Source organism: Mustela nivalis (assembly GCF_964662115.1).
Source record: "Mustela nivalis genome assembly, chromosome: 8".
NCBI classification, from domain to species: domain Eukaryota; kingdom Metazoa; phylum Chordata; class Mammalia; order Carnivora; family Mustelidae; genus Mustela; species Mustela nivalis.
This window is the reverse complement of record NC_139027.1, coordinates 132,439,053-132,460,701: the sequence shown is the minus strand read 5'-3', so window position 1 is coordinate 132,460,701 and position 21,649 is coordinate 132,439,053. Positions and strand designations below refer to the sequence as shown.

Genomic DNA, 21,649 nt, shown 5'->3' with positions numbered 1-21,649 from the left:
GTATTTGAGTACAAGCTTCCTTTTAAGGTAAATTATTTAAGTAAAAAAAAAGGTAGATGTGGGGGTTCCTGGCTGACTCAGTCAGAGGAGCATTGGCTCTTGATCTTGGGGTTGTGAGTTCGAGCCCCATGTTGGGTGTAAAGATTGTTTAAAAATAAAATGTTTAAAAAAAAAAAAAAAGTAGGCATGGAGTGTTAAAAAAAAAAAAAAGGTGGGCGGAGTCTGCAGGTAAGGAGAACTGGAGTGCGGAAGCTATTTTCAGTGTCAACAGAAGGACAAGGCTTCTTCCTCCAGTCTGACATTTGCATACTTCTCCCCCCTGCCTCATCCTATGGGATCCCAAGCCCTGGGGGTTTCCCTGCCAGCCAGGGAGGCTTTGGAAAGGGGGGATCTGGACAGGTAGAGGGTCACGGGTGCTAGAGGAAGACGAGGCTGTGGACATCAGGGCAGGAACAGTCCCGGAGCTGCCTGAGCCTCATCCAGGTCCCTCGGCACGGGGGGTGGCCGGCTGCTTGCCACCGCAGCCGCTGGTTCCTGCAAAGACATGGGGCTGGCTCAATGGCATTGGGACTCTTCCTGGGTTCCGGGATGTTTGCCTCTGTGTGCTCCTTCCATCGTGCAGAAAAAGCTGTCAAGTCACAGTTTATGGCTATATTGTACAAAGCTGACCAGAACCCAAGCTGGGGTTAGAATCAGATCTTCAGGGACGCCTGGGTGGCTCAGTTGGTTGGGCAGCTGCCTTCGGCTCGGGTCATGATCCCAGCGTGCTGGGATCGAGTCCCACATCGGGCTCCTTGCTCGGCAGGGAGCCTGCTTCTCCCTCTGCCTCTGCCTCTGCCTGTCATTCTGTCTGCCTATGCTCACTCTCTCCCCCTTTCTCTCTCTGATAAATAAATAAAATCTTAAAAAAAAAAAAAAGAATCAGATCTTCATTATTACGATTATGATCACCGATCTTTTTTCTCCTGATTTTAAAAGAAATTAAAATTAAATCATTTTCAAGGATCCAAAAGTGTGTGGGCACTGCGGCCTGATAGAGAAGTTGACGCTGAGCTGGCAGCCGAGCACAACCCCAGAGGCCAACAAAGGGCGACCCAGATCCAGCTCTTAATGTCGAGGGAGGTGACACTGTCACACCCTTGCTGGGCAAACTGGGCAAGTTGCTTATCCGCTGCGTCCCCTTCTCCTCCTGCGGGAAGGCCACACAGTGGACGTGATTAAGAACACAGACTGTAGAATCAAGGACGTGCGTGACCCAACTCCGAGGAGCCTCCATTTCTACAGTGGAAAACAGAGATACCCATATCCTTCCCTTCTCTGAAGAACGGGAGGGCTCTAGGAGCTGCTTTGCGCAGAGAAAATGAAAATGATCAGGACATAAGAGGGAACCACTTCGGCAACAGGAATGAACGATCGAATGCTACAAGGAGCATTCCTTTGCTCGTGCAGAACCAAAGAAGTTGGATCCCAAAAGGCATATCCTGCATCGTTTTAGTGATGTACAGTTTGAAAAAACAAAACAAAACAAAATTTGGGGCGCCTGGGTGGCTCAGTGGGTTAGGCCACTGCCTTCGGCTCAGGTCATGATCTCAGGGTCCTGGGATCGAGCCCCGCATCGGGCTCTCTGCTCAGCACGGAGCCTGCTTCCCTCTCTCTCTCTCTGCCTGCCTCTCCATCTACTTGTGATTTCTCTCTGTAAAATAAATAAATCTTTAAAAAAAAAAAAAAGTTAAAAAAAAAATTTAAACTAAGATTTAGAGATAGGCTCCGAGGTGAGTAAAGCTATAAAGAAAACTCTAGAATGGATTACCTTAAAAGTCAGGAAGGTGGCTTCCTGTCTGGGGAAGGGAGGGGTTGTGGCTAGGAGGGGTTTGGGGGCCTGGGGGCGCTGCCCGCATTCTGTTCCCTGCCTGGGTGGTGACTATTTCGGGGTGTCTCTTCTCCAAACATTTGTTAACCTGTTTGTAGATGTTTTAGACAGTTCTCTGTAGGTATAATTCAAATCTTTAAAAAATATAGCACAATTTTAAAAATGCAATATAATAACTAACAATAATAGCAAACACTGATTGAGTGCCTATCACATGCCTGTTACATTCTCCGAGTCTAAGCACAGAGCTTGGCACACAGTAGGCACTTCACAAAGGAGAGTATTTAAAGCTACTGCTATCTTTGTCATCCTCATCACATACAATGGCATCAACACCCCTTGTCTCCAAAAGGGTTGTGAGGTCTGAACGAGCGCCCCCATGTAAACCACCTACTTGCACCCAGCACACAGTAGGTATGTGACTGTTGGCAGGTGCTCCTTCTGCTTGTCCCAGACTCACAGACACTTCTCCGGCTAAATAAACCCTCCTGAAATCCCCAACTGACAAGCTAATCCTTCCCCAGGCCCGTGCCCTTTGCATGCCCGCCCTCGCCAGCTGCCCACGGAAAGAATCCGGCTGACAGCTTGTCTCCGACCTCGCTTTGATCCCGCTCCTGCCCAGTCCTGCCTGGTGAGCTCATGCCCCAGTCAGGCCTTCCATCACCTGTTCTGTGAGCCTGGTCCCAGGCAGGGTGGGGGCGTCTGGAACAGTCCTGCCTTTGCCGTCCATGCCACCTGCCCGTGCTGGGGGGCAGGGGTTCCCGTGACCCTCATCTCAGCTTCAACAAAGTGCCATGCTTCTCATCATGGACTATTTGCATCCAAAAGAGAAACTGGACATTCAGCAGAGTTTTAAGGCCAGAAAGGCTTAACCAAAGATGGAGGCTGTAGCTGGTGAGCTTAATAAAATAATAAAAAATATTTGGGGTCTGAGACAGGTAGGTGGGCGAGAAGCTGGAGGGGGCGGACAGAGAGGGCCTCCGTAGAGAGTACTAATACTGACTGCCGTCTACTTGTTGCATACCTACTGTGTGCCGGGGTCCTCAAATCCATGACACCCCATTTTCACAAAGTACTTAGCATTATACCCATGTCATAAGTTAGATGTGACAATGGCAGCTTCTACAACTAAGCATCTGCGAGGGGTCACGGGCTGTGCAAAGGTCTCCAGATCCTTCCAGCAGTCTGAGTGGCAGAGCCTATCAGGGTCAGGAGGCAGGCTCGCCCAGAGCCAGCAGCTATATGGGCCAAAGACAGGGTTTGAACCCAGATCTGTGCAGGCCCAATGCCTCTTGTTCAGATACGTCTGTCCCGAGAACCCTATCTGGCACTGGGATTCCCTGCTCTAGGTTTGCAGTGAGCAGGGCTGCTCCCTTTTATTTTATTTTTTATTTATTATTTTTTAAAGATTTTATTTATTTATTTGACAGAGAGAGATCACAAGTAGGCAGAGAGGCAGGCAGAGAGAGAGAGAGGAGGAAGCAGGCTCCCTGCCGAGCAGAGAGCCCGATGTGGGACTCGATCCCAGGACCCTGAGATCATGACCTGAGCCGAAGGCAGCGGCTTAACCCACTGAGCCACCCAGGAACCCAGGGCTGCTCCCTTTTAAATGGAAAGAAATTACTAACCTTGTAAATGTGAGAATAACTCCCTGGACAGACCCCAGTAGAGAGCTCTCATGTAATAATCCCTGCCCTGGGAAAGCACTGTCAGTGGGGAAAAGTCTAGTCTCTAGAGCTTGGCTTGGGGTTCTGATCGGTTCAGGTTCAAATCCCATTTCTGTGAAATCTTGCCCTTTGCAGTGACATGGATGGAACTAGAGGGTATTATGCTGAGCGAAATAAGTCAATCAGAGAAAGACAATTATCATATGATCTCTCTGATATGAGGAATTTGAGAGGGAGGGTGTGGGGTTGTGGGGGTAGGGAAGGAAAAAATGAAACAAGATGGGATCAGGAGGGAGACACACCGTAAGAGACTCTTAATCTCACAAAACAAACTGAGGGTTGCTGGGGGTCGGGGGGGGGGGTAGGACTGGGGCGGTTGAGTTATGGACATTGGGGAGGGTATGGGCTCTAGTGAGTGCTGTGAAGTGTGTAAGCCTGAAGATTCACAGGCCTGTACCCCTGGGGCAAATAATACATTCTATGTTAATAAAAATAATTTAAAAAGAAAGAAAAATCCCACTTCTGCCACCTGCTGGGTGCATGACCCTGGGCATCTCTTTTTTGCTTCTCCATCTCCGCATCTGGAGAGAGAGGATCCTAACAGCATTCCCTTTGCGTTCTTGGAATGTTTCAATGTGTGTTAACGATGCCACTCCACTTCCTTCTGCATGTCCCCTTGTTCACTCCATTCTGGTCACAATGGTGACCACTCCCACCTCAGGGCCTTTGCACTTGCTGTTCCTTCTGCCTGGAAGGCCTTCCCCCCAGTTATCCACATGGCTACCTCCCTCATTTCCTTCAGACTCCTGTTCAAATGTCACCTTCTTCGTGTCACTTTCCTTGAAAAAAACAAAACAAAACAAAACCCCAGCCCCGATCTTACCTTCTTTCCCTAACACTTACCTCGCATCTGACAAATTACAGATGTATTTGCCTAATGTCTGTCTCCATACAGCAGGATGTTGTTTCCATAAGAGGAGGGACCACATCTGCTTTGTTCATTGTGTCTCCCCAGCACCAAAAACATTGCCTGGCACGTGCTCAATAGTAAGTGCTTGACAAATATTTATTGAATGAATGGATTTTTTAAAAAAGGAACTTAGAATCAAGCTCGGCACATCATAAGCACTCAGTAAATGCTGGCTACCATGATCGTTAGTATATTAACTATTTTCTGAGACACGTGCCCTTGAGGCAAGCAGTCTAAGAAGCTGATGTAAGGCAAATCTGGGTCAAATCCTGCTGTGTGATCTTGACTAAATCACACTGCCTATCTGAGCCTTGGTTTCCCCACCTATAAAGTGAGGGTAGCCAAAGCTGGCTTTTAAGGATTCAGTAATAATACCAGCTCCCTTTTCCATGTGTTCTTTCTGGATGTCAACAACGACGCTGCCTCTTCAATTTGCACGATTTCCCCTAACCTTCACCCTTGCCCCAGCAGAAGCCCCTCTTGTTAGCCGCATCTTCAGCTGAAGCTACTGGAGTTCAGAGAAGCTATGAGATTGCCCAGGGTCACACAGCAGGAGAGGCAGGAGCTGCTCCTTCTGGGACACTGGAGCCCGGACCCTCGTGGGCCCCACTCCTGCCAGAAGTCAACATCTGACTGCTACGGCACCTTTGTCCCTCAGATAGCAGAGACGCCCAGGGCTCTACAATCCCACTTCCTCAGGCCCAAGGTCTAGGACTTACCCTCCTGTCCCGGCACCATCTCCGTAGCAGCGCCGGCTCCTGGCGTCCTGGGCAGGCCACTCACACCTCACACAGATCGTGTGGCCCTGGGTCAGGTACCTTGTCCACTGGGCGTGAGGCGCCTTCACCTGTCGGCAGCTCCCTGGAACGGGCCCCAGCTGGAACTGAACACAGTACCTGCAGCCACACAGAGAGACACCACCCGAAGCACCTGTGAGCATTTATGGAGCTCCTACTGCATACCTAGCCTTATGTAGGCCCAGCTTGGCACGATTTCTGCCTGAGAATAGAAACCTTTTGCGTGGCACTCTTCATCAACAGGTCACATATGACAAGAGTCTTGGCTCAAGTCTTTAAAACTAACATCATGGCCGAGCGCCTGGGTGGCTTGGTTGGTTAAGCATCTACCTTCAGCTCAAGTCATGATCTCAGGGTCCTGGGATCGAGTCTTGCGTTGGGCTCCCTGCTCCATGGGGAGTCTGCTTCTATCCCTGCCCCTACTCTGCCCCTCCACGTTTGTGCACTCACTCTCACTTAAATAAATAAAATCTTTAAAAAAAAAAAAAAAAGAGAGAGAGAAAAGAAAAAAAAATAAAACTAACATCATGGAGAACTTCCCTGCGTCAAGTCTTGTCTAAGCATCTCATCCAAAAGACGGGGTGGTTTATTTCTCAGTCTGTGTTCCAGTGTCATGCCAGCCCCAGAAGGGCAGGAACTCCTGTTTGTTCTGGTCACGGTCACATCCAGCTCCTAGAAGAGTCTCCCACTCATAAAAATGCACTGAATGAACCATTTAATACAGAAACCTGGAGAGGTAGGTGTTGCCCCACTTTACAGATTAGGAAACTAAGCATCAGAGAGAGAGAACTCGCCTGGAGTCACACAGCTACTAAGTGGCGGTGCCTAAAATGGAACCACCTAAACCCAAAAAAGCCCCAAGTGACACTCCGAAGCGCGCCACGGCATTCTAGAACAGATCCGATTTTACAGAAAAGATGTGTCGTGAGAAGTATTTAAAAGGGCAGTTCCCCATTCTGGAGGATCTGAAATAAGAGCCAATTACAATTTTACTTCTATCCAACTTTTTCTACAATTAGCAGTCGACGCCACCCCCGCCCCCATCCTGCCGGAAGAGACGCAGCCGGTCAAGGACTCCGGGGAGACTCGGCGTGGGGCTGCTGCCCCCTGGTGGCTGCGGCCTCGGGGAGGCCCGCGGAGCCGACCCTTCGCCAGGACAAGTCCGAGCCGTCCCCAGCCCCTTCCTCTCTGAGCTGCAATTCCTGCCTTCACCCTAGGAACACCCTACAAGTATTTCTGTCCTTTCTTGTTCTTCGCTGTAGCCCCAGGGCCTAGCCCAGTGCCTGACATATAACAGGCGTCCAATAAACGAGCAGTGAAGGAATGAACCAGTGAATGAAGAAAGGAAGGAATGGAGTTGAACGGAGACCAAATATTAAGGGCTTCAAATGTCACAGGACGAGAAATGGGGAGACCCGGATGCCACCAAAGTAAGAGACAGAGAGACATGACAGCAATTTAATCCAAGGAGAAACGTTCACCAAGTTTAGCTTGACTTTGGGTCCATTTGCATCAACTTACCCTGCTGTCTCCTGCTTCTTGGGGACCCCTCGCTTTTTCCGCTCCTTCCCGTAGCTGTCAGTGGTTATCAGAGCAGGGACTGTGGACCAAAGAGACAAGAGAGTTAGGTGACTCAGCACCCTCTAGACTACGACACCACAGGAAACAGGGTTAGGTCTTGCTGGTGTTCGAGCTCTTTGTATGGCAGCCCAAAGGAGAATGCGGGGTCTTACCCTAAGGGTCCTCACTAGTCCTCTTTATGTGATGCTGGAAGGCAGGCTGAGACCGAGCTCTGCCACTCAGGGCCTAGCACAGAGGTTGCACAGTGGGTCTCAAAAAAATTTTTCAACTGAATAATTTATTTTTTTAAAGGTTTTATTTATTGGGGCACCTGGGTGGCTCTGTGGGTTAAAGCCTCTGCCTTTGGCTCAGGTCATGATTCCAGGGTTCTGGGATGGAGCCCCGCACCAGGCTCTACACTCAGCGGGGAGCCTGCTTCCTTTCCTTTCTCTCTGCCTGCGTCTCTGCCTACTTGTGATCTCCGTCTGTCCAATGAATAAATAAAATCTTTGAAAAAAAAATTTTAAATAAAGATTTTATTTATTTATTTATTTATTTGAGAGAAAGAGAACACATGCATATGAGTAGGGGACAGGCAGAGGGAAATGGAGAGAATCCTCAAGCAGACTCCCTGCTGAGTGTTGAGCCCAACTCAGGTCTCAGTGTTACTACCAGAGATCATGACCTGAACTGAAATCAGAAGTCAAACGCTCAGCCGACTGAGCCATCCAGGTGTCCCTCAAATGAATGATTCTGATGAATGAATAAGTGAGTAAAAAGAGTGGATAAAACTTTGTAGCTGAGTGAATTGAGGAAGAAGAAAGAAAGAGAGAGAGAGAGAGAGAGAGATGGGGAGGGTGGAGAAAAGCAGAGAGAGAGAGAGATGATTGGCGCAAGAGCTGATGAGTGGAAAGAAGGATGGACAGAGAGAGGACAGGTGGACGGAGGGATGAACGGATCAAAGAAATAGACAGACCAAAAGGTGCACAGGTGTGTGGATGGATGGAAGAAAGGAGGTACAGAAGGATGAATGGATAAATGAATTAATAAATGAATTAATACCTAATAAAATAATTAACATTTTGTTGGGCCAACTTCCAAGTCTCTTGTCCCAAGAGAACAACGAAGAGGAGAACAAGAAGTCGATCCAGAAGAGAACAGAGATTCCTCGGGACAATAAAGAAGCCAAAGGACATCCCTACCTCTCCCCATTCCCCGAGTGATGGAGCTGAATCAAAGATTTGCTATTGAATTAATGCTTGTGACCTAGATGAGGGCCACACCAGGGCATCCCAGGCCCCTCCTCCCTGCTGTTGCCGCAGAGACTGTGTTTGGTCTTTGTCGTCGCACACTTAATACACAATTTCCCTTCCCTCCTCTCTTCCAGCATGCACAGTGCTTCTTTTGGTGCGGCCTACAGTGAGGAGAGTCCAGAAAACCCCAGGTTCCAGCTCTCCCTCTTACAGCTGATTGGTCCTGGTCAAGTCACTACACCTTTCTGAGCCTCAGCCTCTGGATAGTATTAGACCGTATCCATACAGTTATGGTCAGAGCTAAATAAGGTGATTTACAACCAGCCATGCCTCCTGGGCAAGTTTTGTGCCTTCTTGAGTTTGAGGTTCCCATTCTGTAAAATGGGAATAATAACATTGGCCTCACAGAGTCAAGGAATGTGGCAAAGTGGCTGGAACCCAGTAGGGGCACTCGGGATGGTCTTCCAGAAAACTGACGTCCATGCGGGAAATGAGCCAGGCAAGGCCAGATGTGGTGGCAAGGGAAAGGGAGAAGGATCTCTGTCATTCCCTCTTCCATCACCCTAGTCTAGCCGCCATCCTCCCTCGATTACAGCCCTGCAGTCACTTCGTCCCTGGGTTCCCGGCTGCCCTCTGACCCATTTCAGTCAGCTGCCCTCACAACAGTCAAATTATCCTTTAAAACTTAGGCAGAGGGGTCCCTGGGTGGCTCATGGCTTAAGCCTCTGCCTTAGGCTCAGGTCATGATCTCAGGGTCCTGGGATGGAGCCCCGCATCAGGCTCTCTGCTCAGCAGGGATCCTGCTTCCTCCTCTCTCTCTGTCTGCCTCTCTGCCTACTTGTGATCTCTGTCTGTCAAATAAATAAATAAAATCTTTAAAATAAATAAATTAATTAAATAAAACTTAGGCAGAGGGGGAAAAAACCAGAATACAACAACTTAGGCAGGGGGAGGAAGGAGATGAGGGCCCAGGAGCCAAGAGCACTGAGCTTAAGGACGTGACGAGGAGCTTGGGTTTTGCCCTCAGGGCGCTGGGTAGCTGCTGGGAAATTGAAAGCAGAAGGGCGACACCATGGTAAGATTCGTTGTAGAACGACCTTCCTTCCCACCAGGCTACAGTTTGGGGAGAGATTGGAAGGGGACCATTTAGCCCTTCTGCTTGTTCTTCTAGCCCCTCAGGAAAACCACTTGCACTGTGTTGGTCAATATTTCTTTTTCTTTCTTTCTTTGTTTTTTCTTTTCTTTCTTTCTTTTATTTATTTGTCAGAGAGAGAGCACAAGCAGGGGGAGCAGCAGGCAGAGGGGGAAGCTGGCTCCCCGAAGAGCAAGGAGCCTGATACGGAACTTGATCCCAGGACTGTGGGATCATGACCTGAGGTGAAGGCGGATGCTTAACCGACTGAGCCACCCAGGCATCTGGCCTTGTCAATTTCTTCTGTATGTATAATGGGCATCGCCTGTTTTTTGTAGTGCTATATAGAAGCCCTTCGTCAGGGTATGCATGTAGCCCACATCTACAGTTCTGCCTGCCTTACATCCATTCCCCCCAGTTATCCTTTGAAAAATGCCTGTCCCTATCCTCATTCAGGTGGGGCTGACCACACCCCCAGCTGCAAAGGGAGCACGCGTCCTGGCCTGGCCCATTAGGATAGTCCATCACTCTAGCCTTACTGATTGGCTTAGCGGTAGATACATGCCCAAGTAAAGCCAATGAGACTTTGTCCTAGGACATTGGCTAAAACTATGGGTTTTATGGCTAAAACTTTCTTTCAGCCACTGGACTAGTTGGAGAAAAGACCGGTACTACCAAAGATCATAAGAGGGGGAGATGCTGCTTAAGAATGAGGTCAACTGGGGAAAAACAGAGCTAAGAGATGGAAAGAGATTCCTGGAACTGTTGCTTGAGTTCCTGGATCCAGCCATGCCTGAATGCAGCCCCTAGAGTTTTAGTTCCATGAGCCACACATTCTTGCTTAGGTCAGTTTAACCTGGGTTTCCTATCATCTGTATACAAACCAAGTCCTGACTGATTTACACCAGAAGATGAGTAGAAAAAAGATAGGAGATGCCCAGAGAAAGTCAGCGTTTCTTCCCTCATTCATAAGGTTAGAAGGGCAAATCAAGGTAAAAGAAGATAAATCAGACCCCACACTCATGGAGGGCTCTCAAGTCCAGCCAGGGAGTTCCCAATGACAGCTGACCTACTCCCAGTGGCCACTCCAACTCACTTAAAGACTGTTGGCACTCCACTCCCTGGCGGCTCCGGTAATCCACACACCCAGCCCGCTCTTCCAGCGGGGGGCAAGGAGCACCCCCGTTCCTCGGCTCCTGCAGGACACGCCTCTGGCGGACGCGATAGGAGATCTGGCAGGGTTTGACACAGCAACTCCAGCCACTCCACTCTGCCACAACACAGGAGACCACTGGAAGAGAAGGTGGTGTGGGGGAGGGTTGTATGGTCTCCAAGGTCATGGAATTTGGCAGGCCAGCAGCCAGGTCTTCACCTTCCCCACAAGCCAGACACCCCCCACCGCCTGCCTAAATACCACATGAGTGCCAGAACTCTTGCAAACCTGAGTTCATGCCTTGCTTGAAAGCTTCTCTATGACAACGGTTTATACGTCTAATGGAAACCTCGAATTCCATGTTTTATTTACCCATGATTCATTGCCGACCATTTGGGTTGTTTCCATCACTCATTCCTCCAACAAACATCTCCCAAGTTCTTTTCTTTTTTTTTTTTTTAAGATTTTATTTATTTGATAGACAGAAACACAGCAAGAGAGGAAACACAAGCAGGGGGAGCGGAAGAGGGAGAAGAAGCAGCCTTCCCCCTGAGCAGGGAGCCTGATGCGGGGGTCGATCCCAGGACCCTGGGATCATGACCTGAGCCAAAGGCAGACGCTTAAAGACTAAGCCAATCAGGCGCCCCCATTTCCTGAGCTCTTAAGTGGCACCCGATCTCAACTCTCCGTGCCTCAGTTTCTTCTTTTGTCACACAGGAATAAGAACAGTATTCATCAGATAGGGTGGCCTCAAGGATTCAGAGAGCTATGAGAGTAAAGATTTGCTCCTGGCACACAGCAAGTGCTCAGCAAACACTATATTCTACAGTGGTGAAATGAACCACAGGGGTGCAACCAGCAGCATGGAATAGAGAGAAGCCCCTTGCAGAAGCTGTTTCTGGTGTGACAGTATCACTACAGTCTTAGAACCTGCAAAACAAGGACACCTGAGTGGCTCAGCCAGTTGAGCATCTGCCTTACTCAGGTCATGATCCCAGGCTCCTGGGATCGAGTCCTGAGTCCAGCTCCTTGATCAGCGGGGAGCCTGCTTCTCCCTCTGCCTGCTGTTCCCTCTGCTTGACAAATAAATAAGTAAAATCTCCAATAAAAAGAACCTGCAAAACAGTGCTATACAGTGTTTAAGAATTCATACAGTTCTCATATGTAGGAAAAAATATACGGTCGGTGCTCCTGGTTCACAGATTCTGCGCTTACCCATTCGCCTCTAGTTAAAAATAGATTTGTAACCCCCAAATCAATACCCGAGGTGATCTGGCAGTCATTCACGGACATGTGCAGAGTAGCAAAAACTTTTAAGTCACCCAGCGTGCATGTTCCCAGCTGAGGTTGAACAGGCCCAACCTGCCTCCCTAGACAGAGGCTGCAGGCGGCAGGTAAAACACCAAAAGACCGAGCTCCACGGCCAAGTTCAACCAGTTCTGAACCCCAGCCCCGGCCCCTGGTAGTGGGGCGGCTTCGGGCCAGCCGCTTCACACATCCAAACCTTGTTTTTCTCTTTTGTGAAACGAAGAAAATAAAATCTACCAAAATGAGTTGTTTTAGGATTTAAGATTATGACGTATGTGACATCGGGGCGTATTCATTTCCCTTCGGAGAGATGGCTCCGAATTCCTTAAATCAGTGTTTGCTGTGATTTCATGGAACCTAACTACTGTGAATCGTGAGGACAGGCTCTCTCTCTCTCACTGTCTCTCTCCATCTCTCTCTCTCTATATATATATATACACACACACACACATCAATTGTATATACTTATGTATGTAAACACATGTAGACATAAGCATGGGAATTGTAAGTACCAAATTCAGCAGAGTAGTTACCTCTGAGAGAAGGAAAGAGGGCTACTGGGGGGGGGGGGGGGGCGGGGAGGAACGCAGAAGGACCAGGGGCATTCCTCAAAGTTTGCTTGGGAGCTTTCCGTATTAGTGTCTCTACACCGGAGTCTGTATGAAATAGCTCTCGCACTAGAAGAAGGGAGATGCTGGGTGTCCGTGTCCTTGAGATGCTCATGTGCCTTCCACAGCTGACGGCCTAGTGGGGAGGTATTTTCTGATGATGGAGCCCCTGGGACCTCCAGCATCTTCATCCACGCCCACAGCCCCAGATCAGGACTGGACCGAGCCAGAAAAGGCCATCAAACCGGAACACAGGATCTGAGGACTTTACCAGCATTTCTACAGATGTGCCAGCAAGCCAAGAGTCTCACACACACACACACACACACGCACGCACACACGTTCACACACACTCACACACATCAAGGCAGCTACTGTAGTCAGAATTCATTCACTCGCTCCACAGGTTATTTACCAAGGGTCTGCTGTGAGCCAGGCACTGTCCTGGGTGCTGGAAACACAGAAAGAAAGATAAAGTCTGTCCTCATGACAGACTCATAGCACTGATCAGCTATGAACATGGCCCAGTTCAGCAACACGAAAATGTGGGGAGAAAAGAAGTGTGCCTCCTTCAACTGATGGAATGAGGTTATTGTGTTACAAAAACAGACAACCTTGCTTCTGACACCTCAGGAAACCACAGACTTACTGCATGGATCTCAGCTCTTAGCAGAGTTGAAATGCTCAGAGAAAGAGGGGGAGGGATAAAGTCTGCCGAGCTCACAATCATCTATTACTTTCACCATCCACCTAATAATGGCATGAATTATGTCACTGCTGCTGGACCAGGCAAACCACATATTGACCTCCCGTGGTCTTCACGACAATCTTAGAAGGTTGTGCTCTCCCAGATCCTTCTCTGTCCTCTGCCCTTGGGAAACCTGTGTATCACAGAGGCTCCCTAGCCTGTAGCTGCCAGTTGGGTTCAGGCAACAGGGGAGGGGGCACACCAGCAGGGAGAAGAGTGCAGCCCAGGCCCCCAGATCCCCCACCCCTGCCTCAGCCTTGCTTCTGGATGGGGGGAGCCTCAGCCATGGATCCTGCTCTCAAGAGACTCCTAAAGACCATTTCTTCCTTCTCCCCGGCCCTCACCTTTGTGAATAGAGCCCTCATCAAATTCTCTTCCATTCAACTGTTTTGGGCGTACCATCTGTCGCTTGCCAGGACCCTGGCTCCAAATGTATTTGCAGTATTGTCAAATCCATCTCGCAGGGAAGGCAAGTGGGGCTTAAGGGGGTGGAATGTCAGCCGAGGCAAGGCGTTGGCGTCAGACAAACTTGGATTCCAACTGCAGTCTCACAGGATTGGTGCAGGGAGAAATGAGAAGCACTGAGCAGATCGCAAATGTTCAGTACAACAGGGGTCTTGATGCATCTATTCAACAGCTCTTTAGGGCCTACTATGTGCTAAGCACTGGCCTGGGTGCTGGAACACAGAGGAGCAAAGCAGAAAAAGCCCTGCCCGCAAACAGCTGACACTCTGCGGGGGAAACAGACAATAAACAGTACATTATTTCATTACAGTGATTGACGTCCTGACAGCAAAGCGAAATAAGAGGGACCGTGGTGGGGTGATTCGACACGTATAGATGGAGGAGCCACAGATGGCTCCCATGACAGAGGACATCTGAGGAGGCGAGGGAGGGGGCTGGGGAGGCATCTGGGAGGAAAGTGTTCCAGGCAGAGGAAACTGGCAGTGCAAAGGTCCTGCGGCAGATCAAGCTTAGATGCCAAAGGGACAGTGAGGAATACAGTGTGGCAGGAGCAAACACACAGAAGGAGCGAGGTAGGAGGGGGTGTTGGGGGGGGCAGTGACAGCTTCCAGGGCTCTGAGGACTACGGGAAGGAATCTGGATCTTATTCTAATCATGAAGAACAGTCATTGCCAGTCTCTGAGCAGAGGAGTGACGACATCATCACATTTCAGGTTGGAACGGGATGTCTCTGGCTGCTGGAGGGGGGTGAGGGCAGAAACAGGGGACCCGCCGCAACACTAATGCAGGTGTGCAGAAGGGAGAGGATCTTCTACCGTAGAAGGAGCTGCTGGAGGAAGTGACTTCTGTGTCACTGGAAGTGTTCGCAGGGTTTCCTGCGAACCTGCACCTGGCAGGGAGAGTGCAGATCACACTCGGGCCCTGCCTTGGCAGCTGGACCCAGGCGAAGCACCAACGTCCCACCATGAGCCCCTGCCCTGCCCTGTCGGACCCGCCAGGCAGGTGAGAGATTTTGCAGAAAATTAAGCAGACGCCACCTTACAAATATTCTTTCCATGTTGCTGGCACCTGTGAAGTCCCCAAGGAGGATGCACACATGACACTCCTAGGGAAATGTCCTCACACTTCACCTGGGCCTGGGGTCATGACCTTAATACACCCATGGGATTATTTGTATCTCCTCAGCCTCCCCCAGTAGAATGTCAGCTCCATGGAAGCAAGGTCCTTGTTCCTTGCTGAATCCCAGCGCCAAGCACAGTTCCTGGCACACAGGGACTCGGTGAGTAATAAATGAGCAAACAAGTCTTGCCTTAGCAACAAAAGAAATGTGACCGCAGGTTAGCGTTGCAAAAAGGCACCACAAGATGGCAGTGTTTCTCAAAACAAAGGCCATCCCACTCTTTCAGAGTAAAGGAGAAATTCTAGCTTATCAGTGTTGCTTAAAAAGAGGGGTGGGGATGGTTTAAGGTTGCTCCCCTGGCCCCGGAGATCCGGATAACATTGTGCCATCTGAGCCTGCTGGAGCCAGACCGAACTTCCCACAGTCCCCTTAGACCCCCTGCCCCTACTCGCACAGCCCCAATCTTCTGGGGAAAAGGGTTTCTGGATGATTCAAACCCCACCTTCTTCTCTGAACTTCATTGCCCAGCCCCCTGACTGTCCATCCTTCTCACTGCCCACCAAAAAGAATTTTCTGGAATGCAGTTCTAGCTCCAGCCTGTTGCCTGAAATCCTTTGGTGTTTCCTGTCTCCTATTGAGGTGGTTCATAAAAGGTCTTTTTTGATAGTGGATCAGAGAGATCCCCAAGCCTAGTAGCTGAAAGTCTTAAGAGTTCCTACAATATATCCACAGTCACTCCCCTCCCTCCTCCTCCCGTTTACTATCTCAGCACGCTTTCACTTGAATTCCTTGCAATGCACGGTCTCCCACAGCTCACCTTTGGCCAGCGATCTTTTTTTTTTTTTTAAGATTTTATTTATTTATTTGACAGAGATCACAAGTAGGCAGAGAGGCAGGCAGGGAGAGAGAGGAGGAAGCAGGCTCTCGGCGGAGCAGAGAGCCCGATGCGAGGCTCGATCCCAGGACCCCGAGATCATGACCTGAGCCGAAGGCAGAGGCTTTAACCCACTGAGCCACCCAGGCGCCCCACCAGTGATCATTTTTGCCCATCCCTGCCTCCCTACCCTCAACTTCTGGTCAAACCATCTCACGTTTTCTTTTGAGGAACCAACCCTCCCCACTCTCCATCTACCTGATGTGGATAGGGCTGACCTCACTCTCTTTCCTACGATGCAGTATGCGACCCAGGCACGGCCAACTGCGTGTTCCTTCTCTCTAGGCACGGAGATTGATTGGATCAGGGATGAGCAGGTGACTCGATGGGGCCCTAACAGAACCATCCCTCGGATTTGGGCTGGAACAACACGGACAAGGATGTTTGCATTTCACTAGGTACACCAGTTTGGAGCGAGGTACTCTTTGCCACCACTTGGTGACAGTATGCCTGAAAGTGAAGCTAACACAAGCAGAGCTGAAAAGGGGAAAGGACAGAATCCTGATGACATCCTTGGAGTCCTTGGATCCAGCTATGCTTGAAGCCAAAACCCATCGAGTGTTTCCTGGTTACCGGAGCCAAGAAGTCCCCTTGCTCATTTGTCGGTATGAACGGTACCACAACCCTAAGAGCATTGATTAGTACAGTGAAGACACTAGTGCATGAAGGACATTGATCCTTACAGGGTTGGAAGGAGAATTAAAGAGGAGAAAATAGATGAACACAGTTGGTAAAGAACATGGAAAACGTGAAGCCGGCTTCTACCCCTCAAGGCTTTACTAATAGCTTCAGCCCCGCCCCCTCCCTGTCTGCCCTCCATCCTCACCAGTCACGGCTAAAGCTCACCTTGCTCTGACTGAAATTCCTTATTTCTTTCATAGCTACCCTGTCTTCCAAAAGAAACAGACTGGAAGGGAACCAGAGCTCCATCTTTCTAGCCCCGGCTGCTTCTAGCTGGGCGGGGCACACAGCAGGTGGCCCCCTAGGGCCCTGAGCTGGACGTGGGCAATGTCAAGGGCGCCTCTTCCACCTGTACGGCCCAGCCTCCCTCTGCCAACACGCCGCAGTCCCTCCGGAGCGACCATATAATAGACTGCTGGGTCCCAATCCCTGATTCGCTGCTTCCTAGCTGTGCGGCTCAGAGCAGGGCGCTCCCTCTCTGGGTCTCTGTTCTTCATCTGTAAAATGGACGTGACAATACCATCTATTCTATAGCACAGTTTTGGGGCTTAAAGGAGATAATTTATTTAAAGCGCTTACGACAGTACCTCGCAGGCACTTTGGTGTTTCCTCAGTAAATGTTGGGGGGATCTTAGTCATCCTCAACATCTCTGCCTGCCCTAATCAATGACTGAAGTCCGTAAATTCCAACTCCTGTTTCATGAATAAACATACACTCAGGGCACCTGGGTGGCTCAGTCAGTTAAGTGTCCGACTCCCGATTTCCGCTCAGGTCATGATCTCCGGGTCATGGGATCCAGCCCCGTGCTGGGCCATGTTCCGCATGGAGTCTGCTTGTCCCTTTCCCTCTGTTCCTCCCACCTTTCTCTTGCTCTCTCTATCAAGAAAGAAAGAAAGAAAGAAAGAAAGAAAGAAAGAAATTTTTCTTCAAAAAGAGGAAACACACACTCTTTTCTCCTCCTTACCTTTTGCCTCCTGACTGGTCCCCATGTCCCCTCCTGCCCTGCTCCTCTGGGTGGTGGGAAAGTGAGCCTCTCCTCCACCCAGCCCAGATGGAAGGACAGATCCCAGGCTTGCTGTCTATTTGTTGCCTTCCCAAAGGAGCAAAACAAAGAGGAAGCCAAAGTTTTGAGGCTCCTGGCTCCATGAGCCCAAGTCCTTTATGCAAAGGAGAACAACGGAGAGCTGATAACATCATGTGATTCTGTGGGTGTGGGTCAGACTGTGGGAAGGTGGACCGATCGATCCCTCTGCCTGGTCCTCTGCCTGGGGCCCCCCACTCCTGGGCTGTGGCAGGGGAGCTCCTAGGGTACAGCGAAACCAGGGATGTCAGACCCAAACTCTGAACGACCCCAAGGCTGCACACGGTTTCTGCACAGAAAGCAGATGAGGGACAAAAGCTGTCCCCAAACAGTCCTTTAGCAAATTTAATCTAGGGGAGCCTCATTTGCTGTGATTTAGGAACACACCGCACCCCAAAATAGTTTTCCCCCTCGCTGTTGCCTGATCGTCTATTGTTTGCTATTCAGCCTTGTGGGAAGCTAGCGCTGGGAGCTAGAAGACACAGGATCAGATCCAGATCCAAAACCTGCTGGATCACCTTGGCTGGCCAAAATCTTCTCTGTGCTAGACTTTTCTCCCCTGCCGAACCCCAGCATGCTGGGAGAAAGTCAGATTTGATGAGACACCCAGTGCAGCCCATGGGCACAGAGTGGGTGGGTAGGTGATCAATAAACATTAGGTCCCTTCAATTTTGAATCGTTTTTTAGTATTTTATTTATTTGACAGAGATCACAAGTAGGCAGAGAGGCAGGCAGAGAGAGAGGGGGAAGCAGGCTCCCCGCTGAGCAGAGACCCCGATGCGGGGCTCGATCCCAGGACCCTGAGATCATGACCCAAGCCAAGGAGGCAGAGGCATTAACCCACTGAGCCACCCAGGTGCCCCCAATTTTGAATTTAAAAAAAATTGTCCTCTCTTTGAAATGCAAATTCCTGGAGGAAGCCCCACTGATGTCTCAGGAAGAGTTCATTGACTTTTCTCCGTGACAAAGGGAAGTTGGATCACAGGGTGTCGTGATTTAGATTTTTGTCCCCAGTGGACCTGAAAATCTACTTCTGGAATATAAAAAGGGTAGAGTCCTCCCACTTACAGACTCAAAAGCAGCCTCTTGGGGGGTGCCTGAGTGGATCAGTGGCTTAAAGCCTCTGCCTTGGGCTCAGGTTATGGTCCCAGGGTCCATTCCATGGAGCCCTGCATCAGGCTCTCTGCTCAGCAGGGAGCCTGCTTCTCTCCCCCCCACACACACCCCTTGCCTGCCTCCCTGCCTACTTATGATCTCTGTCAAATAAATAAGTAAATAAAATCTTTAAAAAAAATAAAAAAGGCAGCCTCTTGGACATGTGGCTGGCTGGCTCTGTCAGTGGAGCGCCCCTCCAGCAACCCCCCCATCCTTGCCCTCGTCCGGCTTGCCAAGTAAAATACAGGATGCCCCGTTAGATTGGAATTTCAGGAAAGCAATCAATTATTTTTAATTTTTAAAAATATTTTATTTATTTATTTGAGACTGAGAGAAAGAGAGAACCCAGGCTGGGTGAGGACAGAGGGAGAGGGAGAGGAGGCTCCCCGCTGAACAGAGAGCCCAGTGTGGGGCTCGATCCCAGGACCCTGGGATCATGACCTGAGCTGAAGACAGAGTCCTTAACCCACTCAGTCACCCAGGCACCCCCAATCAATTTTTTTTTCTTTATTTATCTGACAGAGATCACAAGTAGGCAGAGAGGCAGGCAGAGAGGCAGACAGAGAGAGAGGAGGAAGCAGGCTCCCTGCAGAGCAGAAAGCCCGATGTGGGGCTCGATCCCAGGACCCTGGGATCATGACCTGAGCTGAAGGCAGAGGCTTAACCCATTGAGCCACCCAGGTGCCCCCCCAATGAATTTTTAACATAAAAATGGCCCATGCAATATTTAGGATATATTTAGACTAAAAAATACTACTTACCTAAAATTTGAGTTTAACTGGGCTACCTGTATTTCTATTTGCTAAATCTGGCCACCCCAGTCCCACGCAAGCGCTCTCGTGTCCCTGGCACCCCTTGACGCTTCCCCAGCACCCCCGGACCGCCTACGTGCCCTCCTTCCTCATACTCCTCCGTGCCGCAGGCGCCCTATTTACAGGGTGCGCCCCCCCTCCCTCGCACCCCTCTGTGCCCCCACGCGCCCATTCCCGTTCAGTGCCCTGCATCCCGCACCCGTGCTTGGCAAGCTCCGTTCTTCCACGAGCCCCCCACCCTCGTGACGCCCTCCTAGACCTGAGCGCAGTTCCCGTGCCCCCTCCTCCCAAACACCCCTCAAGTCTCCACGCGTGCGTCTCCATTCTGCCCCCCGAGACTCGCGCGCCCCTGTCCACGACCCACGCATCCTTGTCCGCCGGCACCTCCACAGCCCACTTTCATACGTTGTGTCCTGCGCGTACAAGACTCCCCTTGCTCGCGCCCCTGCACGCCCAGAACCCCTCGGAGGGCGGCTTCCTTCCTTCATCCGCCGCGCCCCCAGACTCCCGAGCCACGGGTGCCCAGAGCTCGCCCTCCCGCCGCCCCCCCCCCCCCCGCCCTGCTCCTCCTGCCCCGGGGGCGCACCTGGGCAGACCCGCGCGTAGTCGGGGCAGCAGTCCCGCACCGCGCCACACGCCTGGTCGCAGAAGCAGCGCGGGGGTCCGTGGGCGACGCAGGTCGGATCACGGCCCAGACAGCAGCGACCCAGCGCCGCGCAGCCCTGCCCAGGCCATAGCGCGCCCGACGGTCTCCGGGCCCAGGACACCTCAGCCACCACCGCCAGGGCGAGCGCCAGCGGCAGGATCCGCGCCGCGCTGCGCAAGGCCATGGCCGGGCTCAGGCTGGGGACCCGATGGACGCCGATGGGACCGACCCTACCTGTCCCGCCCCGTACTGGGGCGGAGGCTACCGGGCAGACCCTCCCCAGACCCACCTCCTACCTGTCACGGAGCTGCTGTCCACCGCCCCCCATTCGTCCTATCCGAACTTTGCACCTCTAGGGGAACCAAGACAACGGTAATAATGACCGCAACTACTTTGCAGGGTGCCCCACTGCCCCCAGGTTCCAGGGAGATGGAGGAAATAAGGAGGTTCATCAAAGCACTGTACTATCATAGATAACAATAGGACTGCATGTTGTTATAGTAATAACAGGAATAGCCACTGGCCATAATCATAATAGCAAAATACCAACAAGAGTTACCACTATTATTAAAATAGTAAGAGCCAGAATAATGGCCAGGAAAGGATCCTAGGAGCCAAGATGTGTACAAGGCTCTAGGTGCATCTTGAGTCCCTTGAATATACCTTCATTCTTTGCTATATCCCTAACACCTTGATCATTATTTCCTGAATATTTTTCTTTGAATAGACTCATTATTAAAACTTAGAGTAATTTGCTAAAAAAAAAAAAAAAGGAAAAAACTGTATCGCTGTATAAGACAAGCCATTGATCAAGTCACCTTGATCATTATTTCCTGAATATTTTTCTTTGAATAGACTCATTTTTAAAACTTAGAGTAATTTGCTAACAACAACAAAACAAAACAAAAAAAACCAAACAAACAAAAAAAACAAAGGAAAAAACTATCGCTGTATAAGACAAGCCATAGACTAAGAGAAGAAAATTGCAAAAGACACATCTGATATCTGAAATTAACAAAGAATTCTTAAAACTCAACACCAGAAATAAAAACTTTGATTTAAAAATGGGTAAGGGACACCTGTCTGGCTCAGTCAGGAGAGCAAGTGACCCTTGATCTCAGGGTCATGAGTTGGAGCCCCAAGTTGATTGTAGAGGTTACTTAAAATGAATAAACTGAAAAAAAAAAAAAAAAGGAATAAAAATGGTCAAAAGATTGAAACAGACGACCCATAGAAGAAGATATTTGGATTGCAAATAAGCATATGAAAAGATGCTCAACATTATGTGGGAAAAATGGAAATTGCAAATTATTTTTCTTCTTTGTGATTTTTACATTTTTTTTACATTTTTTATTAGTTTATAATATATTATTAGCCCCTGGGGTACAAGTCTGTGAATTGCCATATTTACACACTTCACAGCACTCACCATAGCACATACTTCCCAAATGTCCATAAAGGAAATTGCAATTTAAAACAACAATGAGATATCATTATGCACCTAACAGAGTGGCTAAAATTCAAAACACTGACAACACCAAATGCTGACAAGGATGTGGAGCCATGGGAACTCTCAACCATTGCTGGTGGGAAGGCAAAATGGCACAGCCACTTTGGAAGACAGGTTAGCAGTTTCTTATATAGTGTTAGCACATGATCTAGTAATTGTGCTCCCTGGTATTTGCCCA

General features: G+C 49.8%; 1 protein-coding gene across 1 annotated transcript; it reads right to left on the bottom strand.

Annotated features, from left to right (window-relative positions):
* Positions 1 to 172: 172 nt before the first annotated feature.
* On the bottom strand, positions 173 to 20,145 carry LOC309871646 (somatomedin-B and thrombospondin type-1 domain-containing protein-like; the record flags this gene model as incomplete). Its single annotated transcript, XM_082744894.1, has 5 exons — positions 173 to 534; positions 5,227 to 5,403; positions 6,826 to 6,904; positions 10,346 to 10,540; positions 19,902 to 20,145. 5 exons carry the CDS (start codon positions 20,143 to 20,145, stop codon positions 417 to 419), a joined length of 813 nt encoding a protein of 270 aa, XP_082601020.1. The 3' UTR covers positions 173 to 416.
* Positions 20,146 to 21,649: the final 1,504 nt, after the last annotated feature.